General features: G+C 41.9%; 1 protein-coding gene across 1 annotated transcript in view; it reads right to left on the bottom strand.

Annotated features, from left to right (window-relative positions):
• LOC109840192 (39S ribosomal protein L46, mitochondrial-like) overlaps positions 1 to 2,434 on the bottom strand; it is a 7,347-nt gene extending 4,913 nt beyond the window's left edge. The window contains exons 1-3 of the mRNA XM_020408737.1: positions 2,216 to 2,434; positions 2,048 to 2,113; positions 1,729 to 1,803 (exon numbers count right to left, since the gene is read on the bottom strand). Of these exons, the coding sequence (XP_020264326.1) occupies positions 1,729 to 1,803; positions 2,048 to 2,113; positions 2,216 to 2,373 (299 nt within the window). The 5' untranslated portion in view covers positions 2,374 to 2,434. The remainder of the gene's footprint in view (positions 1 to 1,728; positions 1,804 to 2,047; positions 2,114 to 2,215) is intronic.

Here is a 15,672-nt window from a genome sequence, read left to right as displayed (position 1 = left end):
GGAGGTGGGGTTTTAGGCGGAGGAGGTGGAGACGGACGAAGGGGAAGGTCGTCGGCCTGGTGGATGTCGTTTGTGGGTTTGATTGTCTGGAGGAAGAAGATGATGAACAGTGCGATTTTTTTGTTTTTCTTTTGTGAGGAAGAATAGTTACGGCTGATGACAAAGAAATTAATCACGTTTAGGTTTCACACCATGCGTTAAGCAAATTAATTTCATTCATCAATGATCTCATATTCTGATTACAGAGCCTTTAAGTAAGCAATTACAAATTTAGAAAATCTCATCAATCCCTCAAATCTCTCTTAATCAGTTACAATCAATCATAACCAATCACTGATTAACTACCAAAGAAACTAAATATTCAAAAATTCGAAATTCAAATTCAAATTAATTATTACATCTAAACTCAAAACCACAGTGCTGAAATATTGCGCCTCCTGCGCTGATAAACTCGGCGAAAATCTCGTGTATGAGTCCGGATGTCCCCATCAACATATGCATGCATTTATTCCAACATGTACTCAATTATACGACATATGTGTTAATTTAAAACACTTGTCAAAGGCTTCCTGGATGTATAGCTTACATTTCACATCCGTTTCTTGAAACTAGTTAAATAAGGGTCGGGCTCGTTTCAGTCCAAACCCAAGTTTAAAACTATATAGTTAATGGGTCATTTGGATGTCTAGTAAAAAAATGAGTAGTCTCCAATTTATGATATCAATATGATAAAAAAACTTAAAAATGTAATTGGAATTTTAATTCTAATAACACATGAAGCAGAAAAAAATTATCTCATATACATTATTAATGCAATATATATATATATATATATATATATATATATATATAGATAGCCGTGTCCCTGTATCCTACAATTTACAGTTTTGCCATGTCCTGTACCCTCACCCGCACTCGTACATGTACCCATACCCATTTCATGCAACTTAGCCACTAGGTTTCAGGTATTTTCATGCATACATTGTTGTTTTGAAAGAGGCTTTCTTTCACTGGTAAGCGCAAAGCTTCCTACACTATAATAGTATTATAATAGAAATATTTACTGCTATTATGTCTGCAGGCCTCTCTTCTTCCACTTCACTAATTTTCTGCTCTAATATTTCCAAACATGAACCATACTAATTTACTCACTGTAAGATGTAAAGAAGATTGGTATGCTTAGATGACAGATCCGAAGGCAGACCGATTAAAAAAAATACTTGTCTGTTCTTTTACACTGGAGAGATTCAAATTTCATGACAATTACTAGTCCTTAAAAGGGATAAAAGATGAAGTCAACAACAGTATTGTAGAATACACAGGCAAGCAATACGTTTCTTTTAAAGAATGGATAAAACAGACAAGTGCAAGAAGAAATCACATGGAGATGGTTTAATGAGAAAGATAGATGACGAAAAGATCATAGACATTAAAAAGAGAGAAGAATAATTGTCCACAATTTGTTTAGTAATGCAAGCGGCTGAATTACTGTGGACAGAAGTCCGGACCTAGTACAAGTACCAGCGTTGTAGAACGATATAAACTACAACATCAGCCAATGCTAATGACAGGTAAGCTTTAATGTACTCGAATCAAATCCCAATTATAGCAATATTTAGCAAAAACAAGCACCATTGATCTATACATCTTTTTACACCGCATCATGTGTACTAATCAGATGAGCAAGGTAACAAGGATAGGCAACGCAAGCACGATTAATTAGGTTACCTCCGATCATTTTTCTTGTCGGCTTCTGTGATCCTTGGAGCCGGCTCATAATCAATTTGATAATCCCCCTTCCCCCTGTTGAAAAATACCAATAATTTTCTCATTTTTTTTAGTGATCCATATCATGCATTTTGAAGAACAGAATCAGAATGTTAGAAACAAATTACACATCAGCTACGCTTGAATGGATAAATTTTAGTTAAGATTCATCGGCAAAAGCCGCCGGAAATCCTAACCTTTCCCCCCAAATTTTACTAATCACAGTAAATATTAAGGCAACAGAATTGCGAAAAAGTTCATAAACGTTACAACATTTTACCTAGCATCACCCTTTCCTAAAACATCATCAGGGTATTTCCTCCTGTACTGCTGCTGCCATCGAAGCCTGCAAAAAGCCGACGTCAAAATCAAAACTTTCTTACAGAAAAATAATCGAAAACGCCATAAATTACTGAAGAGAGGACTTTGGATTGAGGGGGGGAATTACGAGAATTCTTGGAACGCGTAGACCACGGGGTCGATTTTGGGGATGACAACTGGCAGGCGTTCGAAGAGAACGGAGGCGACGACGTCTTCGGGGGTCGAAGAGGAAAAGTTTCGATGAGATCGAAGAGGTCGGAGGAGAGTGTGAGCCGATCTCTGCATCACTTCTTCTGCGTTCCTTCGCCCTGTGTTCGCAAAAACCTCGTAAAACCCTAACAAGTAGGAAGCCCACGAGCAGGGCTGGGAATAGGCCAGTAGGTCGTGTCGGCCCAATTTAGCCCAACAAGTTAGGCTTAATTACCAATTCTCTCACGCCCTTTATATTTATAAATACCCTAACCCCTGAAAAGATATACCTAACTATCCTAAGTTTTCCGTCGTTTTGAAAAACTTATTTTGACAAACCCATCCATCCATAGAAATAAATGTAAAATTTAATAAGAAGATGGAGTGTAAGTATAGTGATAAATATAACAACAAATAGGAATATTCCAAGTAATATTCTCACGCACAACTAACAGAAGGCATTAACGCGTTATTTTTTACAACTTGGGATATTAAATTGCTACTTTTTTACAACTTAGAGTATTAAATTGTTATTTTTTATAAATTAGAATATTTTAAGTGCAAATGTGGTGAAACAATAGAGTGTTTAAGTGTCATTTAGCCCAAAATCAAAAGGATACATTGCACTTTGGTCTCATAAAGTTGTCGCGTTTTTTAACTTTGATTGATGTCATAAAGTTTATATTTGACCGTTTATGTTTGTGACATAAAGTTTCATTTTGAATTAGATAATTTACACTTTAGTGTCATAAAGTTTAAGTTTAAATGGGTTTTTTCGATGTTAGTCACTTAAATCTCTCATATTTTGAAATTAATTTCTTAAATCACTAAAATTGCTATCAAGTTCTTTAAATTTTACATTATTTTTGTAAATTGTCCCTCAAATTATTGAAATTGCTATGCTTCCCACAGTTTTAGGTAATTTTGAAATTAGTCCCTACAATCAAAAGTAGAAATAGAAATTGGAGATATTAATTTGATACGCCTTATGAGAATTTGAGAACCTAGTAGCAATTTTAATAATTTAGAAAGCTAATTTTTCTCTAATTGCTAGTTTTCATGTTTGATGTGAAGGACCGGTTTCAAAATAATCTAAGAACTGAGGGAATAGCAACTTCAACGATTTAAGAGACTGATTTCAAAATAACCTTAAGATTTGAAGCATCTAATAGCAATTTTATGATTTGAGGGAATAATTTCAAAATATGAAAGATTTAGACAAAAAAACCAACCTAGAAAAGAAGCTCCTGGGCATTAAAATGTTAAAAAATATATACTTTGTGACATCAATGTTGAAGAAGGTGACAATTTTAGGTCACCAAAGCACAAATTATCTAAAACAAAATTATAAACTATTATTCAAGGCAAGTTCAACAAAAAATAAGCTCGTCAGTTTAGTCTTCTCCGTACATATATCGTTAAACTAGAGATCCCTTTGCCTCATGCTCTTCACTTTTGCATCTTTCATGCACATAAAGCATAAATTTTCCTTCATCTGCACGTTTCCCATTTCCTTTCGTCTAGATTTACAGTATCTTTAACAAAGTCCTAACTTTTGATCCTTAATAGCGAATTGTACCTAATAACAGCAAACAATAAGTTTTCCATGCAATTTATCCTCAGTATTCATCTTTTTTGCATGCTTACTTGTGTAAGTTAAAAAGAAACGGACAAAGTTGGGCCCGCGAGGAAATTAAGGAGAGTTGATCAACCTGTCTCCATACTCAAGATGTAAATTAACTATGACCAAGTGAATCTTGTGCACTAAACGAACTAATCTACTTTTTTTGAAGCGGAAAACAGGGTGAGATACCCTGTTCAAATATATATTTATATAGAATAAAGTCTCGTATATACAAAATAACCATAAAAACTATACAAAAGTAGAGAGGATAGGAACCAAAGAAGATGTTATCGGAGGGGAGCGGACCCTAGTCGTCACCCTCCAGATAACAGTTGCAGCGATTCCTAGCCTACCAGAGATCACAAAACAATAAAAAGTATAACAGATGATGGAAAGGTTGCCAGAAAATAACCACCAGATAGATAACACGGCAGCCATCACCAAGCTTCTAACGGAAACTATAAGCTAAGCCTACTAGTACACTATAACAGAAGAGCAGTGTATCTCCAGGAGTAAGAGAAAAGTACACACATCTGAGAATAAGACCACTGGATCTAGGAACTAAAAGAAATGATAGCTGGAAGTGGAAGTTTCTGCCAAAAGCTAGTCTCCTTGAGCAAAGTTTTCCCTAAGAACTTCTTCATCGTTAGCTTTGGCCATGTCATGCAGGCCTAATTCAACTGCAGTCATGTGGAGATGCTGGGCTTTTCTGCTGCTAGAGGCTCATGTCCAGAATAATGTAAAACGAGCTATGTTAGAGGCAATAGATAGAGGAGTAACAAGAGTATTGTTGAAAATGAGGTTATTTTGACTGCTCCAGATACACCAATAGAGGTACGGAAATAAGACCCTCCATAACATTCTTTGATTGAGGTTATCCATGAATATATCCTTATCAGAAATCATACTTAATACCTCCTTTGGCCATTGACTGAGATTAGAAGAAGGGAAGACGATGGACCAGGCTGCTGAAGATAATGAGCATGAAAAGAAGAGATGGTCATGAGTCTTCATGTCGTGGTTGCAAAAAGGGCAAGATGGATCACCTCTCCAACCCTTTTTAAGCAGGTTATCTTTAGTTTGGAGTTTCTTCTTACCCAGGATCCAAAGGAAGATTTTGACATTTAATGGAACAGGGGAATACCAAATAAAATTATGAAGGGGAGAGACACTGCCACCATTATTGAGAAGAGGGTAGAAGGATTTCACAGTGAAAGAGTTTTTTGAGTTGAATGGCCACTGAACAGGGTCTTGCCTGTTTGTAGAAGGCATGACTTGGTCAATAAGCAAATGAAGGTTAGCTATGTCCCTTCTGTCTTCTTTAGTGATACCTCTTCTAAGAATTGGTTTCCATCTCCAGTGATTTTGATGTCATACACCCAGGGAGAAAACAGAACTTGAGGGAGAAAATGCCAATCTAAAAGCCTTGGGAAAAAGACTGCATAGGGAATTGTCTCATGTCCATTTGTCTGTCCAAAATTTGTAAGTCTTACCAGAACCAATAACCCATCTTACAAAGTTAAATAAGGTTGGGTGAATAGAATATAAATCATGGATGAACCTAGATGCATAACTCTTAGGGGGGTTGGAGATGGGATTAGAATTGTTTGAAGAGTAGATAGAGAAGATAACTTTACTAATGAGATTCTCCCTGTCCAAAATTTTCCATATCAACTTAGAAAGGAGAGCTTGATTGAAGTTGTGCATGTTAATGATCCCTAACCCACCTGCATGTTTGTCCTTACAAACATTTTCCCACTTAACCAGGTTTTTGTCTTTGTAGTACTGAGGGTTACCTCCCCAAAGAAAATTTCTCCTGATTTTGTCGATGGCTTGGATAACCCAACAAGGAAGTTTGAAAAAGGACATGTAGTATAAGGGGATGGATGATAGAACATAGTTTATAAGAGTGAGTCTACCTCCAATTGATAGGGGTATATTTAACCATATATCTATTTAATTATTTTTCCAATATGAAAATTAAAGATTATCTCATGTCATTTTGCTAGTCAATGTTGGATAGCAGGTACCTAATATGTTTTCTATTTTTTTTGGTAACAGGTTATTGGTATTCCTAATCTGTTTTGGTAACATGATTTCAAATCTGTTTTGTTAACAGGTTATTAGAATTTCTAATCTGTTTTGTTTTTTATTTTAGAATTCCTAGTATGTTTATGATTTTAGGATTTCTATATATATAGAACAATTGGAAGAGAGAATTGAGAAGATAATTGGGGATATTTGGAGCACAGAAAAGAGATATTTTCTGAGCTATTTGTTAGGGTTTTGTTTGGAGAGAATTAGAGATTTGTTGGTGAGATTAATTTGTGAGTTTGAGTGATTTATAATCTCACTTTGTACTCCTCTTCTCTATTAGTGAAAAACCATATCTCCTTCTTGCCCTGTGGACATAGGTAACTTGCCGAACCACGTTAAAATTGGTTGTTTATGTTTGTGGCATTGATTTGGTTCGTTTGGTCTTCTCTCGACGTTTGTTTGATATGATTTCTCATAGCATGTTGGTTTGGTTGTTTGGCTTCCACAGTGCTCAACAAGTGGTATCAGAGCTCGGGCTACGCTTGGGCTATTTGGAGGAGTATGTCGTTTTGGAGGCTCGCCTAAGGCTTCGTTTGGTGATAAAGGTGAGATCTTTTTAGAGGCTGAGTCTATCTTTTTTAGTTTTGGATCTATTCTTTATTTGTTCCGTATTTATTTTGGTGCTTTGAGAAAGATGGTTGGGAAAGAAGGAGTTGTGGATGGTACTTCCGACGTGAAGACCGTCCAAAGTTTGAATATCCACTCTATGAAGATAGATGTGAAAAAGTTTAATGGCACAAATAATTTTGGTCTTTGGAGATGTAAAGTCTTGGATGCGCTCAATGCGCAAAATTTGAAAGATACTTTAGAGTTGGACGGGAAACCGGACGACATTGAGGAGAAGGTTTGGAAAAAGATGAATAGAACGGTATGTGGTGTGATTAGATCTTATTTGACTCAAGATTTAAAATACGATGTGATCAATGAGACTTCGGATAAGAAGATTTGAGAGATTCTAGAGGGCAAGTATTTGACTAAGAGTGTAGAGAACCGCTTGTATTTGAAGAGGAGGCTTTATCTCTTCCAATTGAAGAAGAGGACCTCCATTGGTGATCAAATGAACCACTACACAAAGCTCTTGCGGATTTGGCGAATGTAGATGTGATGGTTAAAGATGAGGACAAGGCGTTGTTGTTGTTGAGTTCTTTGCCTGACGAGAAATATGAAACCTTCATTCTTACTCTTATTAATGAGAAGACATCTCTTTCTTATAATGAGGTCACCGCTGCACTTATGAATTATCAGCTTCAAAAGAAGGATAAGGAGACTTCAGTTGATCCAGTAACGAGGGCATTGGTCGCAAGAGCAAAGAGTTTAAACCGTGGTAGGAGGTCGCAGTATAGAGGGGCACATCTTGGAGTTCGTAGGAATCAGTGTGGTTTTTGTAAAGATGATGAATATTAGAAAGCCAAATGCCCAAAGTTGGTTGATCGAGCCGGGAAGAATAAGGGAAAAGCTATTCAAGCTTCAGAGGTGAATATTATCAAGGTTAGTGATAATAATTCAAATTCGGATTCTTTAGGCTACTCGTTATCTGCACTACCATCAGTTTGTATTGCCGACTCCACAGAGTGGATGTTGGATTCGGATATTTCTTACCATATTTGCCCTAGGAGGGATTGGTTCTCCAACTTTCAAGAGTTGAAAAGAGAGAAGATCGTGCTCATGGGTAATGATCATGAATATCCTATTGGTGGTATCGGTACCGTTCGGATTAGGATGAGTGACAGAGTGATTCGGAAGTTGGTTGGAGTGAGGTTCGTTCCTCAGTTGAAGAAGAACATCATTTCACTTGGAGTTTTGAAGACAGCAGGCTATAGGGTGACCTTGGTCGATTCATGTTTGAAGGTCACATTGGGGTCTATGATTGTGATGAAGGGCGTCAGGAGGAATAATTTGTATTATTTGATTGGGAGCACGGTGTTTAATAGAGAGCTGACGACTTCTTTGGATTTGGCTAGACTGTGGCATTTGTTGAGGCTGGGTTATTTGATTGGTTATGTCGTGTATGGTTTGTTGAGGAATGCTTTGACCTACAGATTTAAGTTTTTTGAGCACATTGTTATGAGCAAGAAGACCGATGTGGAGTTTGGTACTTCTACTCATCGATCGAGAGGTCTTTTAGGTGGTGTTTAGTCAGGTATTTGGGGGCCTTCCAAGAGGCATCATTGGGAGGTAATCGGTATTTGTTTTCCTTAGTTAGGGATTATTCTAGGTATTGGTGGGTTGCAACCAGGTCCTATTGGTGTGAAGTCCTAAAAGGCAAAAACAATTGAAAGAAGTATATTGGCAGAAAGGTAACATGTCGTTCTAGCTTTGGTAAGGGTTCTTTCTTGCATTTGTACCGAGCTCATGGTAGTTTGAGACACTGTAGGCTGTCTAAAAATCACAATGGATAGCTGAGTCGCCATCAAACACTGATGATGGAAGTTACAAGCAATCTGACGACTTCGCAGAGAGGCTACAATCACGAAAGATTTTCACGATGTGCAAAGAGTTAAGAAAGATTACAAAATGACAGTCTTTAGCAATACTCTGACAATGAAAGGATTTAACAAATGACGATGCTCTTCAAACCAAGACGTGGAAGTCGCTCGCCGCGTATGTGCATCATCAAGACACTACAACCGATTCAATCACGCTACGGCCAGCTTGCAACAGCTATAAACACGAATGCAAGCTTCTTATGTGAGATGATTGATCTTGAATGCTGCGACAACAACATGATAATATTGAATATTAGACAACTATTAGAGATGCTGATGAGCAGTGTAATGATATTCGACACCACTGAGGAACACATGGTTAAACCACTGCAAAGAAATCTAGTGGAGATCGTGACCTGCAGTTGATAGAGCGTTATTGAGATGGCCTCAATGTCACAATATGGGCCTGAATAGGAAAAAAAAACGCTTCTCGGATGCCATTGGTGTCATCCATATATAAAGACAGAGAAGCTCAATACGCAGCTCCAGATCGCTGCCAAGCACAGCTCACAACGCAGCTCCAATCGCGTGCACAAGCAGCTCAAGAGCGCTCCAATCGCTGCCGAAGCACAGCTCAAACGCAGCTAGCACAATCGCTGCCAAGTACAACCTGCTGACGCACTCAGTAATCGCCTCCTGAACGCAGGCTCAGATCAGGCAGCTGAACGCAGCTTCAACCGCCTACCAGATCCAGCTGCAGCTGACTTCGACGCAGTTTCTATACTGCTGTCAACGCACTGCGACCTTCAAGACATAGAAGAACGAGCTCATATGCGGCTGCAGGGAACGCACGTCCAGATGCTGCGTTCAAAACATAGAATCTATGACCAGAACCGATGTCGAAGTTCTGACCTGTTCAAAACGCGATCCAGGCAGTTTAAAAAGAAAAAAAAAAACCGGCTCATCACCCCGATCTGGGGAGTGGTTTTAATGGTTTTAGCAACCGATTAATGGAGGGGCACTAAACCCTCAATTTTTAGGAAGCGGATTATGGGGGCTAGTTCACATCCCGCGAATGCTCCCTACTAAATGGGCAACAAAACTCAACAGAAGAGGGGTAAGGGGGATATCTTTTTGGAGAGGGGAGATCAAGTTTTTTGATAGATCAGTGATCAAGAGAGATTTCCTTTTTCATTAATGAGGGGGATCTTCGAGCAATCTTCGAGAATCAGATAAAAGGAGATTGACTCCTTTACACAGTCTGGAAGTCAACAAATCGGGATGATCTCAATCTCTACCATTCGATAGTTTTGGCTTATCAACGGAATTCTTTCGGTTCCAACACAACTCTATCATTAGAGTTTGTTAACCTGTTCTGATATCCACAAAACTCGAAGCAAGAGTATCAAGACCGGAGGTTCTTGATCTAGGGACAGTTGTAATATGTTCCCCATGTGCATGAGTGTTATAACAGATTGATAGATCGGATGCGCTCATTCCAGGCGCGAGAAGAGACGGAATGCACAACACTTCAGCACCGCAGAGCATGTCGAGGGACGGCCTCATCAGTTCGGCTCACTCGGCAGTATTGCCTCCCATGAGATTCTGCTGGCTGGATGCTCGCTCGAAAGACAACTTCACCACGCTAGCGTGGTATTCTTGATAACGCAAGTTTGCAGCAACTTCATCTGGCAAGTTCTTGCATAGGCAACTTGAGATGTTCCCGGGCGTCACTAGGATGATGCGGCTAGAAAGGCTGGCCATGCTGAGCCGCTTGACGTGCCTTTGCGGCATGAATTGGCATATGGCATAGTGTGAGCAGGAGGATGGTCGAACCATAGTGTTCGTTGCCCAACAGAATTGGAACGCAGCAAATAGGGGTATGATAGAAGTCACAGAGTCATATTCTGCGTTTTGTTCTCTCATTTTTGTAACTAGGAATCCAAATAAAAGCTTTGTAAAGAGCGGATGACACCTTGAGGTAAATGGAGACCGATTTGATGTAAAGTTCGATTCTCTTTGTTTGCCAAAGGACAGTTAAAGAGAATAAAATGCCTAAAGAGGTAGTCGCAATTCTTTGCCTTGTCAGTGCTATTCTTATTACATCTTCTGAAAATTTTGGGTGCGAGAAAACAGAATCCCAAAAAGGTGGGCGACTGCGAGACCATCGCGCTTGGGCCGATCAGCTCGTTGCGCATATTCTGTTGAACGCACAGAGGTGGTGGGCGTGTGCACGGTCTGTCCCGCCAAATGCATAATACGGTTTCCACGTGCGTCTGTAGCAGCTGAGAACATGACGAGTGATGTGGATTGTCGATGCTGTTGTCGTGGGAAGTATCCTGACTGCGATAACGCCAAAGTTGTTTATGCGGAGGCAACAGAAAGCACCAATAGAGCAATTGCATTACGCGCAATCGCTGCGAGTCCCTAAGGTGACCGGCTCGAGGATGCTGTGTACACGAAGCCTTATAAACAGAGAGTCGTTAAAGCTGATTGGCTTTTTCCCTGAGGGATTTGGCGCAAAGAAGCACGATCAAGATGTCCTGCGCGTCGTGTTTGGGTGAGCCTAGAGAAGTGCCTTTCATGCTTTAGCATCCGTCGCGGCTCTACAGACCATGAGCTCAGTGATCAGCACATTCTCCATCCCAACAAAGGAGATTCCTTTCTTCATCGAGTTTGAAGAGAACAGGTTGGCAACGCCCTGAAAGTATTTGATATGAACGCGTTCGAGCGCCAGTTATGTAGGTCGACAGAACTGTCGTGCCTTGGCAAACGCTCTGAGTTCTTTTGAGATTGCTTTGGAGTGGCAATGCTCTGGATGGCACGGCACTTTCTCTGGATTTGCCAAGAGAAAATTCCCTTGAAGAACGATAGAAAAAAAAAAAAAAAATCCCAAGGAATTTTGCCGAAGCTTGAACTCCCGAGGGAAGATTTTGTCGGGTTCAGTCGTTACAGCTGATGTGGCTGCGGCATGATTTCGAACATTGTCTCGAGTGACTTCTGCATGAGAGTTGTGAAATACGGTCTATGACCTGTTAGTATGTGATGTATGAGCTGTGCCTCACTGTAGTCAACTGCCACTCAGTGTGGTTTTCGATCTCGGATATAACTGTAGCAACTCGAAGGTTCTCGAACTGTGTCGCCCATGTATGTGTCGATCAGACATGTCTCGGAAAAGATCGACTAGGGAATGAAGGCTGACTCATATGCACCGATCGTCGAGTCACACCCATGTCCGTATGCGAAAATCAATCCCAAGTCAACGCAGACGGATGTTGCAGGCGTTTCTTCAGCGGAAGCGAGATAGGGCATCCTGAGCGCCTCCTAAGCGATGTTAGCATACACCCCCAGTGGTGTCCTAAAGGTGCGGGTTCACTCATCCCTTTTCATCAGTGTCTCTGGGCTGCAGGTCTTCGCAGTGAACGCATTGATACTATTATCGACGAAGTAAATTGAATCTAATTACAACCGATGTCTCGGCCATGGGTAAGAGAAATCTGATGCAAGCCTCTTGTCAGTATGGGGAGCCCTCAGTGGTGGCGTTGTCCAGAGTCCACACAGGCAAGCAGCCCTGGCTAGATTGTGGATTAGATACAAGGAGTCCGACTTCACTCAAGACGTGGCGTCCACCGACATCAGATCAAAAGACGCAAAGAGGACGAACTCGTCTTTATTGGAACACGCGCAGATGCCTGGTTCCTCTGCGTTTATCACGATCAGGAACGGCAGAAAGTGCCCAATGCATTAAAGTTGTTCTCAGTAAATGCAAAGACTTTACCACGCGAACCCTCGACGCTTCGCGACGCCCGAGTTATTTCGCGTGTCGAGAGAGGGTCGCGTCAAGGTAACATGGAGCACAAGAACATGCGAGAGTTTTCAGTCGCTAGACTCAAGAACAGGGGAGTATTCATCCCCCGATGCAGGAATCTCTGTCGCTGCGGTGTCGTCCCTTCAGATTCTGCGTGAGAATACAAATGCTCTTCCGAAGATGACTAAATAGCCAAGCCGCAGTTTTAGAAAACGCTCCTCGACTGTCGAGGTTGATGTTGATCCAGATGTTGAAAACTGGCTTCTCATTGGTCAAACACGATAAGTCTCCGTAGTGTTGTGCACCTGTTGTGTTTGGTTGTTTAACCTGAAGCCGCGTCGCGGGTCAGATTTCACTGGATATCCGGCGAATGACGAGATTGATGGTTGGACGATCGAAGCCAAGACCTACGCAAATAGCGAACCCGTATGAGTCGTGCGTCAGGCAGCAGAAAAGTTTCTGAAGGCCATTATCCTGTAATTATACGCGGGCGTGCGAAGAGACATACTCATAGATCTATGCCATGAACAATTTGAGAGTGAGGAATATAGATTGCGTAAGCAAGTTTCTCTCCGGACCTGAATGACGAAGTTCCGATGTACTTCTGGCGAGAAAAGTAAAGAAGTCCATATGCGCTCTTCGGGGGTTCGGAGAATTCCCGCTCGTCTCCATGTTGATCTGGAGTCACTTTTCGACTTGCGGTGGGTGGTTCGGCGTTGTTCAAACACCATGTCCCACAAGATGTTGAGGCGTTTGATTCCAAGGATCGTCGTGAATTCGATTAATTCTTCCATCCGCCCCTGCGTCTTCAAAAATCGGATGACTGGTTGACAGTCATGTTTAACAGTCGACCTCTTAAAGAGGGTGCCAAACACTGGACGGTCAGATTCCAACGAGGAAGATATTCTGGGATTGAAATGATTTTGGCCCAGATAGTTACTGATTTGCATGCGTTCTGAGGCGGAGGGAGTTGTGACGTAACCAAACCCACTTCTGGTTTTGTGAGTAATAATCTTGAGGTTTTTCGGCTTCAGGGCTAGAGACATTTGGACTGGGTTGGTTTACGCTTGTCGCCGAAATTCAGACACCCGTTTGTTCATTAAAATTATACCGCCCCATTCGTTCATCAATTGAATGGAATTGGGTTCGTGATAATGAAACTGAGGAAGCTCCATCGTCTTGCTCATCTGAACTTCCTCGCTTTAAGTTGTCGGGTTTTGAGCTTCTGGCGCGAATTGGATCGGCTTCTGCCGCTTTCCTTTTGGACGGTGACTTTGTAGAAAAGGCCTTTTGTGCGTGCTGTCCACTTCTTCATTGGAGAGCGAAAGATGACTTGATTGGCATTGTTTAGACATGCCCTGCTGTGCACAAATGCGTGCGCATGAGTGGGTACCCGCTACTGCATGGCGCGATCGATTTGCTATTTGTCCAACTTTTAAAGGATTGCGTCGAGACAAGTACGGCAAAATAAATCTTCAATATAATGCACCCATTTCGCCCTCGACTCGGTACATATTATTGTTCTCGACTGAACGGGGGCATTACATAAAGTTTAAACTCGGCATGGACAAATTGCCGCTTCGGATCCTGGCTGCGAACATCAGCTTCATTAGCCGCTGTCAACGTGCTTTCGTTCTTCTTGTGATTTACTGAATAGAAACGGAATCAGTGTGAAAGTTCTTCTACCCTCCGGAAAGGATATTTTTTCTGGCATATCAGGGTTCGAACTTCTCCTCAATTGATTAGGGGCATATTTCCATGACCTGATGGCAGGGTAGACGGACAAATGCGGTTTGCATGTATGCGGCATTGGTCGTCCTAAGCAAAAGATTGTAGACGTGTCCTGCATGCTATGATGTAACATGCTACTTCAGACTTAAGATCTCCTATCTGACATCTGAGTTTGATCTTTTCCCACGGGGTCGATGTACTGTTGGCTGTTGAAAACGCAAAGATAGTAGTCCTGGGTAGTGTGCATAACCGATGGGCATAGGAATCCGCTAAAACGGCTGCACTGACCCTGTAAGGCATAATGCTGAGTGCGGAGCCCGGCCCGGTCTGGCCGCCGTCCAAGCACGCTGGACAGCGAGTGATTTGCGGAAGATCGGATCATACCCTGTGTAGTAACTAGTGGTCGGTCATGTTCGTGTTTGACCTGCATGTCTCTTGTGTGCAATGATATACAGGTAGACTTGTGGCCGTTTGGCCAAGCACTGTAGACAAGTTTGATTATCAGAAGGGCTTCAGGAAGCTGGGGTGACTTGGGTGATGAAACTTCTCCGTGTTCTTTAAGGCCTCGATCAGGGCTTCTGGTAGTTTTTGGACAAGCGCTCAGGGAGCTCATATAAGAGCTAATCTGGCCGGTTATGATTGGCCAACTTGTGCCCATGACGTTGGAACTGAAAGGGCGTGCTAGCTCCCCGTGTTCCGGGTGAGATTCCTGTTGAAAGCCGGAGTTCTTTTTGTTTCCCTTTATCAGGCTTTTCGGGACAGACGCCCAAGCGTCTTGGGGACTGTTCCTCGACTTCTTGAGCGCATTCTGGCCGTAAGTCTTTCAAGTAAGTCTTTGCGCAGACGCGAGTGCCAGGGGGTGATGCTCCCGGATATGCTGCCAGAGCTAATGGCCCTCTGCGCTCTTCTGATGCTGTAAGGGTTTTTGAGTGGTCATCATTCTGAGTAACGAGGGGCTGAATCATGTTAGAAATGACTTAGGCCTTGCCTCCTTTCTGTCTTTGAGCGAGGTATTGGCGTCCTACGGTGTTGGTCTCGCACTAGGATCAGGGTGAGGCCCACATGATTTTCTCCTTTGGTAGGTTGTGAGGGTATGGCAACGCCCCTGTCCTTCTGATTGTGTAAGTCCGGTGTTTTTCAGGTGCATCTCCCCAATTTAGCGGACCTGGGATGACACGTCTTGCAAGCAGCTAACAGGAGGGAAAATGCACCGAATTGGGTACGCGCAATCATAGGTAGTAGATACAGTGCTTCGTGCTCGGCTTCGAGTAAGCACACTTACATTCCAGCTGCGCAAGTTTTGCAAATGTCCTTGAAAACATAGGCAATTTTCTGTAGGATGTCCCAAGAACCTGTGATAGCGACAGTAATTGGGTGTCATCGTATCTTCCCTGGCTATACATGGCTGGTTTTCGTGATTTCAGAAGCTGCAATTTATTGTTCTTCGAAGATAGTTGGGAACAGAGATGTCGGCAGCATGTTCTATCTTTGAAGGCGAATACTGGCTTGGCGTGCTCTTTGCTGATTGGGGCGTCTTTTGCGTCTTGCTTAGTCGGCAGGCGGGTACTTGCAGTATAGTCAGTCTGCTAATGTCCTCCTTTCCCTTAGAAACCGCTGCATTGTTCTGATTGCGTTGTTGCTGGCGGTTTGGGTTGTGGCTCTTCTTCAGCTTTGAGCCGAGCGACAATCTCTTGTCAGGCTTGTTCTCA

The sequence above is a fragment of the Asparagus officinalis genome, chromosome 5, assembly GCF_001876935.1.
Source record: "Asparagus officinalis chromosome 5, Aspof.V1, whole genome shotgun sequence".
Lineage (NCBI taxonomy): Eukaryota > Viridiplantae > Streptophyta > Magnoliopsida > Asparagales > Asparagaceae > Asparagus > Asparagus officinalis.
The sequence above is the reverse complement of the archived record's forward strand: the minus strand, read 5'-3'. Positions and strand labels throughout refer to the sequence as shown.